Genomic DNA, 18232 nt, shown 5'->3' on the forward strand with positions numbered 1-18232 from the left:
TACGACTAGATGTCGGCCTATGCACAGCATGCAATTCTAAGCAGATCCAGCAGGGTGGAGGTTGAAAGGCAGAGGGAGAGTTTGGAGGAACATTGACATGGTGGAAGGAGAACACCTTATGGGACAGGAGTGAGTTTAAAAGGGAGAGCGATGCTGGGCAATAGAAGGCACCATTCCCCTTTTCCTGAGAATAAGCAGGGATAGGAGAGGGAAAGTTAGAAGTTCCCTAGGGAGTCAGGTCGCCAACATCTTAGGGTAAACACCTAAGGTGTAGAGAAGTGAAAGACAGATGGGGCTTACCGATCGCTGAGCTACTAACAGCCTGGTAGAGACGTCTGGGGTTGGGAGGCGGGACCCAGGCCCAGGGAAGACGAGAGGAAAGGGCCCACCCTAGCGCCAACCCCAAAGGACCCTGAAAGCTCAATGTACTTGAAATCACAAGCCATTCATGCCATTTTTATTGTCATAAACACCCTTGGACTTTTTGTTAAGACTCAGCAGGATTTTTTGGGACAGGACCCCCTGTCACACTACTCTTTGCTTAATTTCTCTTCATGCCCTCCTTAAACTCCCTCAATTGGCACCCCTTTGAATCTTATTCTGTTCCACATTCTTTGCACCACTTTTAAATGTCTTTTTGGATTCACTCCTCCCTAGCTTTGTTTCTCTAACATCGCTGTGTGTTCCTTCTCATTCTCTTCGGTCTAAATCTCTCTTCTTGTTTACTGTTCCTGGGCCAGCCTGTGCCCAATCTCGCTTTCGCTCATTCTTGCTCTTAGCTCCCAAGTTGTGGAACTCTCTCCCACTCCACCTCTGGTTTATCCCCACCTACGCAAACCCATTTACTTACTATATTTTTAAATAAGTTTATTAGTATGTGGTTAAAGAAGAACCTTTTATCAAGCAATGCTGAATCAACATCAGTAATTCCTTATCATAAAGGTTCAGTATTACAAAAAGGAATATCACTAGTAATACAATTGCAGAATTCCATTTCAAAGCAGAATCAAAGATTCAATTTTCCTTTACTGAAGTCAGAATCCACGAAAGAACCCATATAAGCAGTCAGAAGAGTTAGTTTCCATCAAGCGAATTAATCAAGAATGATAGACTGCCTGTTTTACAGAACTACCAGATTCCATTGTTCCCAATAGGAAAAAGACTTCTTTTAGGAAGTTTAATAATGCCAAAGTCAATGACAAACTTTCCCCACACAGTCAATTGATACCACCATTGGTCCTTAGACAGTGATGGAAGGTCATTGATAAAAGTGGCTAGCCATTTCGTTCTTATTTCAGTTATTGCCGGACATGCAAGGACCAAGTGTTACAATGTTTCAATTGATGATCTGGAAGAACACAATCTACAAGTCAGATCTGCCTCGCTTCCATCCCTAACCCTCCAGGATCTCACAATTTATCTGATTGGAAAAGCATTTAGATGAAAGTGCATAAACTGGGTGCGGTGATAACTGCTTGGGAATTTGACCAAGTATTTGGGCAATTAATTGAGGGCACGTGCTTCCAAAATAGCTTTCCCATAGCGCTTATATGCTGATCTTTCATATTGGGTTTGAATCCAGTCCATTGCCCAGTTTCTGTTTTCCTTCACTCAGATTGGCGATTTACCCATTCCCGTAGCACACCTTCAGTTCCATCCGTGGTCTCCTTCTGCAGTATCTCAAAACTTCGGCGGGGAGGGTGTTCTACACTTTTGGAACATTGCCAAAGATTTCCACACAACCATTGAGTAGAGGGAATTTAGTTCCAGCTACATTCTCACTTCATGAATGGGCATTCCTCGAGGCAAGTTAAGGACCCTTTTCCAAAATAGTTGTTGCTAGGAGGGCAAAGAAAGCTTCAGCACCATAGGTGATTATCAGTACTACCGTCATTCTGTAAAATTATATTAGGAGGCTCAAGGTGAATTTACAATATTTTATCTTAATGATCCTGGCCTGGGAAGCTAGCATCTTCATCCTACTCCTTAGGGTTCCCATTCTAGGAGCATCCGTGAGACTTAACACACATCCCCAAGTAAGTCATTAAACTCACCTGCGAAAGCTTTACACCCTTAATACACCAGGAACCATTTTTCTTTCCTTTAGGCCCCCCTGATTCCAGAATCAGAATGCAAGATTTTTCAATATTGATGTTCAACCCATTTTCATGTACATAGGCTTGCAGAGCGTCCAGTTGTCTTTGTAATCCAACCTGGGTCTGATCAATAAGAACCAGGTCGTCTGAGTAAAGAAGCCTATCCAAAGGAAAACCATCTAGCTTCGGAGGGAAGCTTCAAGTGCTCATTAACACTGTTATTGTCATATAAATATATAAACAGATGCCCATTCATAGTAGGACTTGGGTTAGAAAGCAAGCCTTTCCCCATCCAATTCTACTTGCAACGAGGTCTCAAGAGTAGAGATCTTTGATGGCTTCTATCAGATCTTCCGGACAGTTCCACTATTTAGACCACAGTTTAGACCATCATTTATTACGGTCTATTGTATCGAAGGCCTGGGGGCGGTCTATGAAGGCCAAATATATCTTAGTACCTTCTCTTTTGTAATTTTGTTTTTTAGAATGTTTAACAGAAAACCTTTGCCATGCCCACTCCTTTCACAAAGCCAGATTGGCGGAGGTCATTGTCCCCCTTCCATGCTCCAGTTCGCAAGACCTTGTAATATTAAAGAGGTAAAAATCTTCCCCGCCCCATACAGCAGGGCGATTGGCCTAAAGTTGAAGGGAATAGTCCTGTCCCCCTTTTTAAAAATGGGGGACAATAATTGATTTTTTCCATGAGGCAGGTACTTTGACTTTTTGTTATGATCAAAAAGGACCCACAGAAAAGATGCCTGCAACTCTGGATTCCTTTTAAGCATAGCGTTAGAGATCCCATCAGGGCCAGGGGTCCTGGAGTTGCAAGCTTTATTGGTAAGAAGGAGGCCTTCTGAAACAGTGTCGTAAAGTGTTCTTCCCAATTGCTGGCCGATACTGCATTTGAGATGAGCGCCTCCTGTGGGGAGTTAACCACATTCATCGACTGCCAAATCCAGGACGTATTTTTAGCCTCAATGCTCGTTAGCATATTTTCAGCATCTTGCTGCATAAGCACATGTTTATGTGCACAAACCCAATTGCGACAGATCTGCTTTAGTTTCCTGCAGCTCGCGATTGCTTCAAACAAGCTGTTTTTTTAAACTCCTCAATTTACAGTTTGAGCATTTCTTAACTGCTATTTTGTCGAAACTGTGCAGATGTAAATAATTGTTGAACATAAAAAATACATTTCAAGACAAAGTCCCACATCAATTGCCAGTACTCCATAGAGGGCTCCATGGACAAGGATCGATCCCTGTACACTTGAGTTTCCAATATCCAAGTCAAGAGATCAATTCTTGCCGCCTTGATAACGAGTTGATTTCTCCCTGTAGTTACATTCAGGGGCGTAGGGTAGTGGTCAGGCCTTCCTGTAGCCTGGACCAAGCAAACCAGTTTCAATATCCTATGATCAAAAACCCTTTCAAAAACTGAGAAATTAAGTAATTTTGAAATAAGAACACTCCTCAGACGAGTGCTTAAATATGGACAGCGCTGCCAGGTAACCTTTAATGGTACCCACTTGCAGGCCCATGTGGGCTAAAGAAAGCAAAAAAAAGAACCACAGGAATGTCACATGAAAAAGGATCCACATTCTTAAATCTGCACCAGTCGCAGAACTTTCTCCAACGGCAACGGTACAGGGACTTTGCTGCCGGCCGTCTGGGCGCAAGCAACACCTCCATCACGTCTCCAGGGAGGTCCCAATCCTTATACCTCAACCTTTCAGAAGCCAAGCGTGAAGGTTGAGGGATCTGACCTCTGGATGGAGAACCTGCCCCCTCCCTCCCGTGAGAGCAGATCGTCTCGGTAGGGAAGACGACGTGGAGGGCAGATGGACAAGTCGAGAAGGTCCGGGTACCATGCTCTCCGGGCCCATGCCGGAGCAATGAGGATCATCCGGGAACTGAACCTCTAACCTCTGCAGCACTTGCGGGATGATGGGGACTGGAGGAAACGCGTACAGCAGTGGAAAGGACCACTCCACCACGAACGCTTCCCCTAAGGCTCTTCTTGGAGGAAATTCCCGCGAGCAGAACCTTTCGCACTTCCGGTTGACACTGGAGGCGAAGAGATCCAATTGTGGGGTCCCCCAAAGGGCGAAGATCTCCAGGAGAATCTCCTGAGCCAGCTCCCACTCGTGAGAGATCGCGCTCTGCCTGCTCAGAGCGTCCGCCGTCTCATTTTCGTCTCTGGCCAGATGAACTGCTGAGATCGAAATTTCCTGCTGGATGGCCCAGAACCAGAGCTGCATCGCCTCCCTGCACAGAGGAAGTGACCCCTTTTTGTTGAGTTAGTGCATGGCCACTTTGTTGGCCGTCAGAATCAGGACATTCTTCCTTCGCACAGTCGGCAGAAAAGCCTTCAGGGCAACCCTGACAGCCCTCAGCTCCAACAGATTGATATGGAGTCTGGACTCTGACAGAGACCAACGACCACTGACTTAACTCGTTGGCATGAGTTCCCCATCCCATGAGGGATGCGTCCGTCACGATTGTCACCTCCGGCCAGGGTAGCCAAAACAGAGCCCACCTCATCAGATTGCCTTTGACGGCCCACCACAGAAGGTCCTGGGCGACCGAGGGCGGGACCTGAAAGGGTTCCGACATCCTGCCGGAGGATTTGGACCACTGCATCTTGAGAGCCCATTGCAGAGATCTCATCCGCAACCTGGCCTCTGGCACCAGAAGAATGCAGGATGCCATGAGGCCGAGCAACCTCAAGAACTTGAACGCTGGGAGACTCTGGGCATGTTGAAACTTGTGCACCATCTGCTGAATGTGATGAGCCCTCACCTGGCGAGGGAAAACACTGCCCCAAGGATGTGTTGAGCACTGCTCCGATGTACTGGAGCCGCTGTGTTGGTGTCAAGTGGGACTTATTTAAGTTGAGGGAGAAGCCCAGCTTGTGAAGGGAGTGGCGGTGACGGACAGATGATCCAGGACTTGCTCGGGATAGCGTGCCCTGATCAACCAATCGTTCAGGTAGGCGTAGACGTGAATCCCCCCTTTCCTGAGATATGCTGCCACCACCACCATGAGCTTGGTGAAAACCCTCGGGGCGGAGGTCAATCCGAACGGCAGGACCCGAAACTGAAAGTGCGAGTCGCCAACCGTGAACCTCAGGTACTTCTTGTGTTTGGGATGGATCAGCACATGAAAGTAAGCGTCCTTGAGGTCGTGAGACACTAACCAGTCCTGAAGTTGAAGGGCCTGGAGGACTTGAGAGTAACCATCTTGAACTTGTTCAAAGCACGCAAGTCTATGATGGGTCTCAATCCCCAGTCTTTCTTCGAAATCAAAAAATAAGGGGAATACCATCCCTTGTTCCTCTCCACTACAGGCACCAATTCTATGGCGCCTTTCTCCAGCAGGGCTATGATTTCTTGCGCAAGGAGCGGAACCGGACTCTTCAAAGAGAGATTCCCTGGTGGATTGTCGCGAGGCCTCTGCCGAAAGGGAAGACAGTAGCCGTGGGCTATGATCTCCAGAACCCACACATCTGAAGTAATGGCACGCCATCTACAATATGCAGCGCCAGCCTTCCCCCAACCGGCGAGCCATGGGACATGGCCTCATGACGGAGCTGAAGCCGTCCCTTTGAATTGCAGCTCCTCTCGATCTACTAAAGGATGAGTAATATCGAAAGGAACCTCCCCTCCACTGCTGTCCCCTAGGACAAAAAGGCAGAGGTTGGCGAACTGCAGCGCTCAACTACTTTGCTGCAGCTTTGGAGGTCTGCAACCTCTCAAGGCTCTCGTCAGCCTTGCTGCCAAAAAGATGTTCACCATCAAAGGGCATATTGAGAAGCCGGCTTTGCACATCAGGAGCAAACCCCGACTTCCGCAACCACGCAAATCTGCGTATTACAGTGCTCGCCGCCATGGACCGGCTGACGCAATCTGCCATGTCCAGACCTGACCAAACAGATTCACACCTGGCATCCTTGCCATCCTGAACAAGAGCAAGAAAGCCATCCCGTTCCTCCCCTTCAGGAATACGTTCAGCCGCCAAAGAGACAATTCCACAGAGTATGAGTGAAACGTGCTATGGCACACAGAGTTGGCTGCCTGTAAAGCCATACCCCCTGAAGAAAACACTTTCTTCGCCCAGCCATCAAAACGTTTGTCGTCCCCATCAGGAGGGATGGTAGGGTACGACGCCCGTTTTGCCGGGGCCGTAGCTGCCGGCACCACCAAACTCTCCGGAGTGGGGTGCGTAGTCAAGTAGCTGGGGTCGCTACTGGCTGGACGGTTTTTCTTCGGCAAAGACTTGCTCACTGCCGGAAGACTCTCTGGAGCAGTCCAAGCCGCTACCACCCTTCTCTGTAAGGCCATATGGAATGGCAGTATCGTGTCAGTTGGTGGACCTTGGTCAAGGATATCCGTCAGGTCATCCTGCAGAAAATCCACTGGTGGCGCAACCCACCCCAAGTATTCTGTGACCCTCGACATAAGGCGCTGGTACGAGGACTCGGCGTGGGTGCCAGGCTCAGGCCTACCGAACTCCACCTCTGGAGAGGTGTCCAGACCACTGGCATCGTGCAACGACTGACGCAAGTCTTCAATCTGGCTATGACCTGACAAAATCTCGTCAGGTACCTCATTAGGAACCATACCTTCTTCTTCAGACCCTTCTTCCACCTCAGAAATATAATACATAGGCTGGAATGGGGGCATAGAAAAAAGACAAAGACATTTTTAGACTTGGCCAGAGCCTTTCTAGAGGGTTCCACCGTGCCATGGGGTACCTCCGACGGCTTCGACACAGTCCGAGGGAGGAGCCCCGAGCGTGTCCTTCGACAGACTGGGCGCCGATGGTGTCGATGTCTCCTTCGAAGACCTCACAGGCTCCGGCTCCGGTCTCGAGGGCGTCGAGGACCGGGACCTGGAGCGGGCATGTCTAGAGCGATCCGCCTTGTCCGATCGAGACCTCAAAAGGTGCTTGATGATCGCGCCGACCACCCGAGCCCGAAGGCGTGCGGGGTGGTGGCTCTAGCACGGTCACGTCCGGCGTCTTTCGACGGCGCAGACGGAACGGAGGTCTGTGACTGAAAAATCGCCATCATCTCCTGCCGAAATTAATTCCATTCCGCAGGAGTGGAATGCTTGTTGGGACAAGCAACCCGCCGACGGGCGGAGCCCTCGGACAAGGACAGGGAAGGCGACCGATGACGGCGCTTCCGCGAGTGCCTCGAAGAGGCATAGGAATGGGAGGACCTACTCCGGGACCGAGACCCCCCCCCGGACCGACGACGACGACGATGCGGAGAGTCACTGCTCGAATCGTCAGTCGAAAGCCTAGCAGATCTCTACTTCGAGGCTTGGCCACCTTACCAACCGAAAGCTTCTCCTTATGCTCCCGCAAGGCCTTCGACGTAAGCGACTGGCAGTCTACACAATCATCCGTGTCGTGGCCCTCACCGAGGCACCAGAGGCAGGCCTCCTACGGGTCCGTCAACGACATCTTGGACCCGCAGTCCTGACACTTAAAACCCGGCCGCGCGGTGGAAGAAGACAAAGACATCATGGAAATCTTTACAACGAACAGGTTCGAAGAACCGAAAGGACAGAACTCAGAAGAACCGAGGCACGCCGAGATCTCAGAAGCAAACACGTTTGCGGAAAAAACGGAACGGAGGCTACGGGTGGCATGCGTCCTACTGATAACATCCGGTGACGTCGCTCGACGGAGGCCCTCGAGGACGGGGCATCAACGTCATCGACGCAGGAGCCGAACATTTTCTGAAGCAGCACAGCTGTGGTGATCACCCGTCATAGATATGGAATACGTCGGAGGACCCAATCCCCTCGAAACACATTTTGGCAAAGATATCAGGTTGGTAAAAGTGTTTCAGAGATGCAGAAACAAAGTACCAGAGTTTAGGGGTTCTATCCCAATTCCATCAAAGTAGGGGAAACGGATGGGGCGTGGGGAGAAATCCTTGGGCAGAACTCCGCTGATCACAAACGGTAACGGGAGAGGGGTAGGGTTAGGACTTTGCACCCAGGGAAACCTATGACGAGGTTAATAACAGTGCATGCTCAACTCTCTTCTTATTCCGATTAGGCTGCAGTCCCTAATTTGCTGGGCCCACTAACTTCTGTTGAAGGTCCTGTTGCAAGGGGTGGCGGATACAGTGCCACTTTTGGTGTCTGGATTGGGTCCAGCTAAGCAGCAGTTCAGAGCGCCAGTTATTAAGTTCCTGATGCTGGCTGGATGACTGGCAGATCACAATGAGTCCCACATGAGACCCCTAGGACACGAAGAAAGCTGGCAGCAGTGACGGCTGCAGTACTGAAGTAGTGACAACACTCTTATAACAAACGCAAAGAACTTGCTACCGGAAGACCCCTCTTCAGGTTTGAGAGCAGCAACGGCAGGAGAAGTGTTCTTTGCCCACAAGCTGAAGACCTGCAGAGTTCCAAGGGGAAACTCAGAACGACAACTGATTAACAGCAGATGCTGTGAATGGAGCAGGTGAGCCCACAGGATGGTTCTGGGACACTTCCAAAGTCTCCAGAGGGTAGGAACCGTGGGCAGGGGGTCGAGGCTAGTTGGCCCCACTAGCCCAGAGGTTGAAGTACCAATGAGAGTCTTCTGGAGAGTAATGCAGGGGAACAGGGCTTTGCCGGGTGTTGGCTGGAGGCAATGCTGGAAGCCTTCATTAGCCGTCCATGTCTTCAGCTGGCTGCAACTCTTCGTAGTCATCTTGCCTTCAAAGACTAACTGAAGAAGGCCTCCTTTTCTCCTGGATGTGTGCCTGGGTTGCCTCGAGACCTCCAATGGAAAAGGATCTGCACCACTGAAACTGGAAAGGGGCGGTCCAGTCCTGGATGAGCTCTCGCCCCACATCTGCCCAGCAACAGACAACCCCCATGAACACAGTATGGATTGGGACCAGGTAGTCCCAGCCCCCACCTCTGGCCAGGTGTGTACGTACATACATACACACAAACACAACCCCGATCCCCCCGCACCCACAGGAAAGTGCTTTCCTAAAATTGTCAAAGGACAAGGAACAGGGCACAAAATGTGCGTCACTGCCATTTTGAGGATATGGTACTTTAAATGACATGTTTCTAGTAAAATGCAAACATTCATGGTTGAAAAACAAAATACATAGGTAAAAAAAATATCTGCTGCCACCAGCCTGTCTTGGACAAAATGTTACTAAAATACAACATAACGGAGATACCAAGTACCCCTGTCACCTCACCTACAGGAAGCATGTGCGGCCTAAAAACAAGCATTTTCAGAAAGGGAGACAGTCTCCATGTATTCTGTACTTTGCACCAAAAGTCAGGACAGGAATCGAAACAATAGCAAAATGTTGGGGGCTCCATTGAGGTCAATGGAGGAAAAGCTGCAAAAAGAAAACAATTCTTAATGTAGAGGTCTAAAGGAAGAAAAGGGGCAAGAGGAGCCCAGAGGTGGAGACTATTCAGAAAGGAGGAGGCACCCGATATCAAAGTAATCACTAGCCTATGTGTAAAGTACTTCAGGGTGTGAATGGGGCGCAATTAAGCGACATAAGGAACCAGGAAAGGGCAAGATTCTGCAGAGCAGTTTGATAAGAAATTACCTTGTGTTACTCCAATTTGCCTTAAACATCCCTTAACCTGCTAGGCGCCAGGGGGAATCTTCCCCAGAGCAAAAAAGTACTCAATTTGCCCTGTCCTTTCTAGTTCAATAAGTTACAGTTGAGGATACAGAGATTGGGTTCAAATACAGAGTGTGTAGCTTCCTGACAAATAATCTGAGCTAGCCACTGGGGGAATGGTTTTATAATTCACAAATTAGCTGAATGCAAGAAAGGCCCAATAGTTTACAGGCTTCTAAAGAGAAACTACTAACTTGAAGTGACTAAATGTTAACAGCCTCCCAAATGGAAGATTCTAAAAAGCATTTCGGTCTATAAATAAGAAAAGGCAAATGGCAAACGTATGCAACATAAGAGAATCCGTTTTGTGACCACTTACTGAATATAAGGTGCAATATCTACTTCTGACCACTTCTCTCGGATGCCAAACAAGTGGTTAAATCTCTCCTGAGCGTCTTCAGGCAAATCTTCGGTCTTTAACATGCACACTGTCTCTGGTCTGGAACTTCGATCAAGCAATGCCAAGCCCTTTGTGGAGAAACAGAAATATATGTCTTACATTATGGCATTTTAGAAACTAATGTAATATGTTTGTGTTTTATGTGATGGCAAAACACAGCAAACATTAATCACTAGGAGGTTTCTAGCAGAAGAGGATATCACAAAGGCTATAAACAATATTTTTTCATTTCCTTGGCATTCAACATGTTGGGTGGTGCTTTTAAATTATTTTTGTGTTGGACACTTGACTGTGGTATAGGACTATCTAAATAATTTGGAGAAGTGAAAATGTCAAAATTAAAATGCAATTATAGTTTTAAATAGCATGTTCAGATCGACCTAAAAGAAGGGAAATAGCCCCCCAAACAGTTAAGTGATGCCAGCTGGAAGAGGCCCAGAACGGATGTCTTGAAGCCAAAAACCCAAACTGTAGATTAGCTAAGGATGCAGCATCCAGCCAGTAGGCCCAGATCCAATCCTTAAAATGCAGAAATGGCTGAAAATCTTATACCGGATGAGTAAACCTGCCATTTCCGTAAAGCCCAGTAGAAAACAGAGCTTCAGTATAGGGTCCCACCACTCACATGGGTTGGCCTAACCCAGCCCCCCAATCACATCACGACAAACAATAAGGAGGTGTGACGATTCGCCGAGTATGATCACTTCTCCCCAAGTGGGAGCCCTTTCCCATGAGGCTAGGGAGCCACTACCTAACAGTCCCTCTTTGGGGTGGTATAATGCGGGAAGACTTCATGGTGAGGAACCCCCCCCCCCCCCTCTTGGGATAAGGGGGATCACCTTTAGTATAGCCTGTTGCCCAAAGTCACACCCCAACCTTCCCTACCCCCTCACCCCTATGTCAAACAACTTTCTTGAGAGCAGACCCATGTATTTCTGTAGTGTTGGAGAAACAACCACAACAGAAAGTACCAAGATGAAGAGCACAGGAGACATGAAAGTTACTTACTATGCTAGTAATGGTACGAGGTAGCCCAGAGGATGCATGAAGATCAATCCATCAAGAACAACAAAGCACTTTGACCATCCGTCAGGGTGGGACTGGCAACATTGTATAATAAGAGAAAGGACCGCAACTTTCTCAAGCCCAGTGGGAGTTTCGAACCCTGATTGCTGACCGGAGAAGCAGAAGAGCGGAGGACGCCATTGAGGTGCTGGGGGAGTTCTCTGTGGGTCCAGCTATCCGAACGCAATGCAGTAAGAAGCCGAGCATTCCAGGAGAGCGTGGAGTCGCTGCGCTGCTACAGAAAACCAACCTTAAGAGACGCGCCCCAGTCCCAGGAAGCCCTAGTGGTGTACCGAAGTCCCAACAAAGATAACAGGAGATGGGAGAGACCCGTAGGGTACACAGGGATGGAATAGATGCCGACCCACTACTAACAAGTCAAAATACTGGGAAAAGTGCATCAAGCTTCCGAGGAGACCTTCCTCGTCACAGTGGCAGTTATAAACCCACTGACCAGCAAGAAGGTCTGGGACCAGAGTATAAGTTTAGTGAGCATCAGAGGAGAACTTCCCCATCGCAGTGGCTGCAAACAGCCCACTGACCACCAGAGAAGGGTCTGGCACACTAAGTCAAGTGAATCAAGCAAACGGTGGAGAACCGCGTTGTCGCAGTGTCAACAAGTCCACTGACCATCAGAGAAGGGTCTGCGACCTCGACAGAAGCATATTAAGCATCATGGAAGTGGCAAGGAAAAGCGAACTGAGTCCCTGGGAAGGACCTGGGGCTTTGCCAATACCAGGAGAAGGGAGTAATTGTCATGATGCCTACCCCCGGGCATCCGGATCGAGTCCATCAGCCCTGGGAGCAGGCATCCAGATACTTGTTAAAACCCCAGCAGCCGCGACTGGGGGCTGTTTGGGTTCAGTCCTGGCACCTTAGGCGCCAGGCTCATCTTAGAAACCAGTCGGCTCATAGAAATTACTTACCTCATGCAGACCATGCTGCAAATGAATCCAAGCCAATGTGAGGCCTGGATGGGACTATTTTAGTACAGGGACTATTTTTTACTCGGGTGTGGTTCTGGGGAAATTCTTACCTGGAACTACTTTGGAGGCTATTTAAACCATGCCCGAACAGCAGCACACGCTTCGCGTTATTCTGCATCCTGCAGCGTAACGCTCACCGTGCCTGCAAGTCAGCATCCAAATCGCCTCGAATCCGGAGCTCCTAGAAAAAGGGGACAGGAGGAGAAAAGGTTAGATCATGGACATTATCTTAATTCCTTACCTGATTCTGGATCCAGCACGTCTCAGAGCCTGGAAAGGACATTATTCCAGCAGGCGTCGCATCGCCAGCAGCAGCGCCACGCCATATTCACCAGCCCACAGCATCTTTCGACTCGGCGCTGCCTCCATCATTTTCTTCGACCTCCAGCGCCTGGAGGAAAACAAAAGAAATAACAAGGTGAGCCAAGAGAGCCGACAAATACAATCTCTTACCACCATAGGCTTACCTGATTTACCAACCGAGGCATTACCCTTTAATACGCCTCATCTTCATATGCCGCACCTATAAAGGGAGAGAAAACAACAAGTTAAACTCATGCAACGTTTACCGGACAGTGTTGGGTAATACAGACTCATACCTGAACGCCATCGGCTGCCTCCAGGCAATATTCTTTTGGACCAGCTGCAATTCAACAAGGGAGTGGAACAAGAGTGAACATCGGACATATTGAACTCTTTGAACTTTATAAACCCCGGAGTCAATATTCCTCCGGAACTCCTCCAGTACCTTCAAACCAGTGAAGTAACTGGTATCTACGCGCCCCTGCATGCGACGCAGGATGGGGAGCTCATCATTTAAAAACATAAGGTGAGGTTACTAAAAGGGGATATCGGAGGTGACAAGTGGGGAGAACGAGAACAGTGGGAGGGGGCCCATCACTAAAATCCACGGGTGGCTAAATCCCTTTCTCCACGTGCAGGAGAATACTTCTACGGGTCAAGCAGACGAGATTAGGTGGGCCAGTCCAGACAGTCATCTCGGCACTACGCATCACGTTGGTGGAGACCACAGCTGTCCGGGTCCGATCGACGCCCCTGTGGGAACCAGGTGAGCGTAACAGTAATTCTCTTGGTTCTGAAAGTAATGGAAACTGAAAGCCCTTTTTGGTTCCAGCGATGCCAGGTAAGGGAGTCATTCCCCCTGGCTTTGGTATAAACAGTGAGTGAACAAACTACAAAGAGAAGGGAGTCATTCTCATGGTTCTGAAAGTTGGAGAAACAGAGTGCTTTTGAACAAGAGTAATTCTCCTGGTACCGAAAATTAACTGTGGTTTGTTGGAAACACAACCTTGGGGAGGGAGTCATTCCCCCTGGCATCCTTTTTTACCAAGTAACATTTACCCAACTACAAGGAGAAGGGAGTCATTCTCCTGAAGAAAAAAAAAAACTTTTCTGCTGACCAATTCTCTAGTTTTAGCTGTAATATAAGGGATAGAAGTAGGTTTTGACACAGGACAATGGAGTTTGATTTTGACTGACCTGACAGCCCAATTTTAGTATTAATTTGAGGCAGGGAAACAGTCTTTACCAACCACCATGCCACCTTTGTGTCAACATCCTTCTTTGACACCATTACAGAGGCCAGACCATCTGTTTGGCTCCTAAATCTTCCAGTCAACCCATTCGGCCCCCCCCCCCGCAGTCTCCCCAACAGGATGTGGTATGGACAGCCCAGGGACACTACAAGGATCACAAGTCCTGATGAAAGGTCGGAATTGTTCTATGAACTATGCTAGTTGATGACCTTCCTTTAGAACTAAAGTGTCCCAACTCGAAACACTGAATACAGTGTCAATCTTTTATATGTGCTATGTACTGATGTATAGTTTATAAAATCTCCATGCATGAAGCATTGTGAACATTTTTTAATTCAACCTGATCATTCCCATACTAATGACAATAGTTGATATGTACTATGTATTAATGTACAGCTCATTATACTTTTGTATACCGCACACTGTGGTCGAAATCTGAATCAAATTTCATATACCGATGATTATGTACTGTTTTTGTTTGTATGTTATAACTTTGACAATCTTTTTAGAATAAAATTTGTTTTAAATAGCTGTGTGCCTCACTAGTGTGATCTAATTATGTTACACTAGGTTTCAGAACTGCGTCAACCCCCGCCCGGTGCCACAAGGGAGCGGTAGCCTTGACTCACTTTGCTTTGTATAATACTGTCATACCCTCATGAGTCAGGCCCCCCGTAACCAAAAAAAGATGGTCACCCAGCCTTTTTTCTTTATGACTGGGTAGTATAGTGAACCCAAGGCACAATCAGGTCCTTACGTAGCACACATGAGCCTTATGGGCAACCCAGGACCATATATTTCAAATGGGTGAAAAAATATTGCATGGAAAGACTCCTTCAGTAGAAGCAAGCAACATGGTATCAGCTGGTACTTCTCTGCAAAATCAAGCCTTTCGTCTGTGCCCAGAATGTCAGAACAGGTGTCCAAGCTTGCGTCATCTCATCGGGACACAGAACGCTATACCCAAAGAAATACCAAATGCTACCATGGTGCCACTGAAAGGAGTCTAGTGTTCAGAGAGTCGTGCCATGGAACTCCCCAGTAAAAAAAAAATACAAAAAGTAGTGTATGCCAGGCAAGAAGTAACCGTTTTATTCAGGGACTCCGATGCAGCGGGAGACAGCAATATTCAAACAGAATGCAGAACAGAATTGCATGAAAAAGGCACCATCAAAGAAATGCTCCTTAATCAAAAGCTTTTATAATCATCCAAGTTAATGAACACCAGTCACTTTGCAGCAAAGTTTCCCCCACAAATAGCTGACTGATGATTGTATAAAAAAACCCATATAGAAGCGCATACATTGCTTTCTATGATTGGGTCCTGCAGACCACACCACCCCTGGTCCCCCATGTGACGTCACAATCCCACCCTACCCTGTGACGTCACAATCCAACCCACCCAATTCCCACATCATAATGCCAATTCATTGAAACATTTGAGATGACCAGCGGAACTCAATTCATCTGTCCTGTTCATCTCATCTCCGTACTCATGAGAAAGCCTTCTACTATGACACGATCAGAGTCTTGATGGAAGATATGGTGGGGAGGTGCACTCTCTTAATATAGATAACCTAATTACTAAGTATCATATGTTTCTCAATTATAAGTTTATCCTCAGGTGCTAATCGCTAAGGCTGTGCTACCAGACTAGTATTCAAACAGAAGTGAAGGGGGTGGTCCTCCGTATCAAACGGAGGACATAGCAAAAGCACACTTTTTTGCTGACCCAGCCATGAAGTAAATAAATTGCGTAATTCTTTAGATTAAAAAATATATTTTTTTGTATTTGTTCGTAAAAACAAAAAGCATATGCATAAATTATTCAATTTGTAATTTTACATGACTAATCATTTAACAAAAAACATTAACATTTATCAAATGTACATTAATAATATCTCAAAACAAATTTCACATAAGCATAATCAATTTCTAGTCATGTTATGATGCAATGTATTCAAATATTCATGAAATACTCTGATCATGTCTCGGGACCACTCTTTTCTATTGTTCATCAATTTTGTTCAGTGCTGATATCTTGTGTTTGATGTACAACTGATGCTCAAAAGATGAGCCTCTAGGGTTTTCACTATGGGTTTCGGGCCAATTGTCTGCCCTTCTTCAGGTGAAAATATCAGTACCTTCCTCTCTTAAAATATAAAATAAAATATGTAAAAGTTAGTCTATATTTCCTGCTCGTATTTTCCTAGATATGAAATGCACTAACGCTATACTAACCTTAATGGAACAAGTATAAATTGTAGATCAAGTTCACACATCTGGATTGGACCACCAGGATCTCTCATAAATGTGGTATGTGTTTATTCTTCTCATATGTTCCTCACTGCAAAGATAAAACACTACTTTAAAAGTCTGCAACTTCTTATCAAGCTAAGAGTGTAATGCGATCACGAGCGGGAAATGCCACCAAGAAAGCGCTGGGTCCCACTCTGATCACGTATGACAATGCATTACTTACCGTAAAAGCATTTCTGATGGTTGTATCTGCTTAGATTCACATGCTGTGCATAGTCCGACATCCAGTGGTCACTGCGGAGTATTGCATTTTGTTTTTCGTAGTCGAAAAGGGGATGTCGACATAGGTGTGTTTGTAACACTATCCCTATAGTGACGTGCAGTGTACCCACAATCCCTCACGCGTTGAGGTCCCTCGGTTTGTATTTTTTCTGCCCTGAGGGAGCCTTATTAGACGTGAGCGAGTACAGAAAAGAGAGTAGTAAAAGGATGTCTATGTTCCTTCCTTCCGAGCAGGGAGGAAGGGAGGGCGCATGTGAATCTAAGTAGATACAACCATCAGAAATGCTTTTATGGTAAGTAATGCATTGTCTTCTGATGTTTGTTAATCTGCTCAGAATCACATGCTGTGCATAGACTAGCGAGCAGTACCCGGAGTTGGAGGTGGGTTGTGAGAAGGAACAGTAGAGAAAAGGTGTCTTAATACTGCTTGTCCCACCTGGGAATCAGATCTAGAGTCGGCATCTAGACAGTAGTGTTTTGTAAAGGTGTGTACAGAACTCCAGGTTGCCACTTTGCAAATGGACTCAAGTGGGACATTTGCAATGAATGCTATGGAAGCCCCAGTGCCTCGAGTAGAATATGCTCTTGGCTTGAAGGGTAGTTCTCTCAGCAAGAGAGAAACAGAATGATGCATTGGACAATCCATCTAGATATAGTGGATTTTGAAACTGCATCCCCTCCTACTCCTGCTGCCACCGAGACAAATAACTGATTAGTCTTTCTCAGTGGTCTAGTTCTTTCCATATAAAACATGACGGCTCTGCGCACATCAAGTGTATGCAGGCTTTTTTCCCCCCAAATTTGAAGGGTTTTGAAAGAACATTGGTAGTTCTATCGACTGGTTGACATGGAATTTAGAAATGATTTTCGGTGCAAACCTAGGATGTGTGCGTAAAACCACCTTATCCTTGTGAACTGTAACAAAGGGGTCTAGTATAGAGAGCGCTTGTAGTTCACTCACTCTCCTGATGGAGGTGATAGCTATTAAGAAAGAAGATTTAAGAGTGAGGTCCTTAAGTGTTGCCTTGTGCATGGGTTCAAAGGGTGAGCCCATGAGCCTGGTAAGTACCACATTTAGGTCCCATCCGGGAGCTGGGTTAGCTATAGGAGGGTGTATCCTCTTTACTCCCTCCATGAAGGCTTTAATAACTGGGACTTTCCACCATGACACTTTATGTTGAGAAGAGTTGTATGCGGAAAGTGCAGCTAGATGAACTTTCATAGAATTAAAGATTAATCCTGAGTCTAATAAGTGAGTCAGGTAAAGAACAATCTGTGTGGGGGAGCAGTCAACAGGGTTGATGCTCTTCCCTCTACATCAGATGACAAATCTTTTCCATTTTCTAGAATAGCAGTAACGAGTGTTAGGTTTTCTTGCCTCCCTAAGAATGTCCATGCACCTTTGAGGGAGCTGTAAATGGCCAAATTCTATGACCTCAGGAGCCAGACTGCTAAGTTCAGGGTCTGTGAGCATGGGTGTAGTGTCTTGCCCCTGTCCTGTGACAGCATGTTGTACGGGCAGGGTAGTTTCACCGGTGGAGACAGACATCTCCATCAGGTTTGTGAACCATGGTGACTGGTTCCTGGTGCATCTTGTGCACTATTTTGTTGAGAACGAGAGTTTGGGGGGGGGGGGGGGGTCGTAAACAAATTTCCCTGACCATGTTATCCAGAGACCGTTCCCCTTGGAGCGGTTCAGGGGGTACCTGGAGGCGTAATCTTGGCATTGGGAGTTCTCCAGAGTTGCGAACAGATCTATTTCTGGGAAGCCCCATCGTGTGAAAACGTCAAAGACAATGTCTTCTTGTAACCGCCATTCGTACTCTGAGGGCAGAAGGAAGTCTCTGCTGAGTTCGTCTGCTAGCAGATTGAGTTCCCCTGGTACATGTTGTGACAGATGTTCTGGGACAGCTGGAGAGTGTG

At 47.1% G+C, this 18232-nt stretch overlaps 1 protein-coding gene across 2 annotated transcripts in view; it reads right to left on the reverse strand.

Annotated features, from left to right (window-relative positions):
• DSCC1 (DNA replication and sister chromatid cohesion 1) overlaps positions 1 to 18232 on the reverse strand; it is a 332122-nt gene that overhangs the window by 41593 nt on the left and 272297 nt on the right. For both annotated transcript variants that reach the window (XM_069621553.1, XM_069621554.1), the window contains exon 8: positions 10081 to 10229. In XM_069621553.1, coding sequence (XP_069477654.1) covers positions 10081 to 10229 — 149 coding nt within the window. The remainder of the gene's footprint in view (positions 1 to 10080; positions 10230 to 18232) is intronic.

Source organism: Ambystoma mexicanum, chromosome 5q (assembly GCF_040938575.1).
Source record: "Ambystoma mexicanum isolate Mex_15411 chromosome 5q, UKY_AmexF1_1, whole genome shotgun sequence".
In the NCBI taxonomy this organism is placed as follows: Eukaryota; Metazoa; Chordata; class Amphibia; order Caudata; family Ambystomatidae; genus Ambystoma; species Ambystoma mexicanum.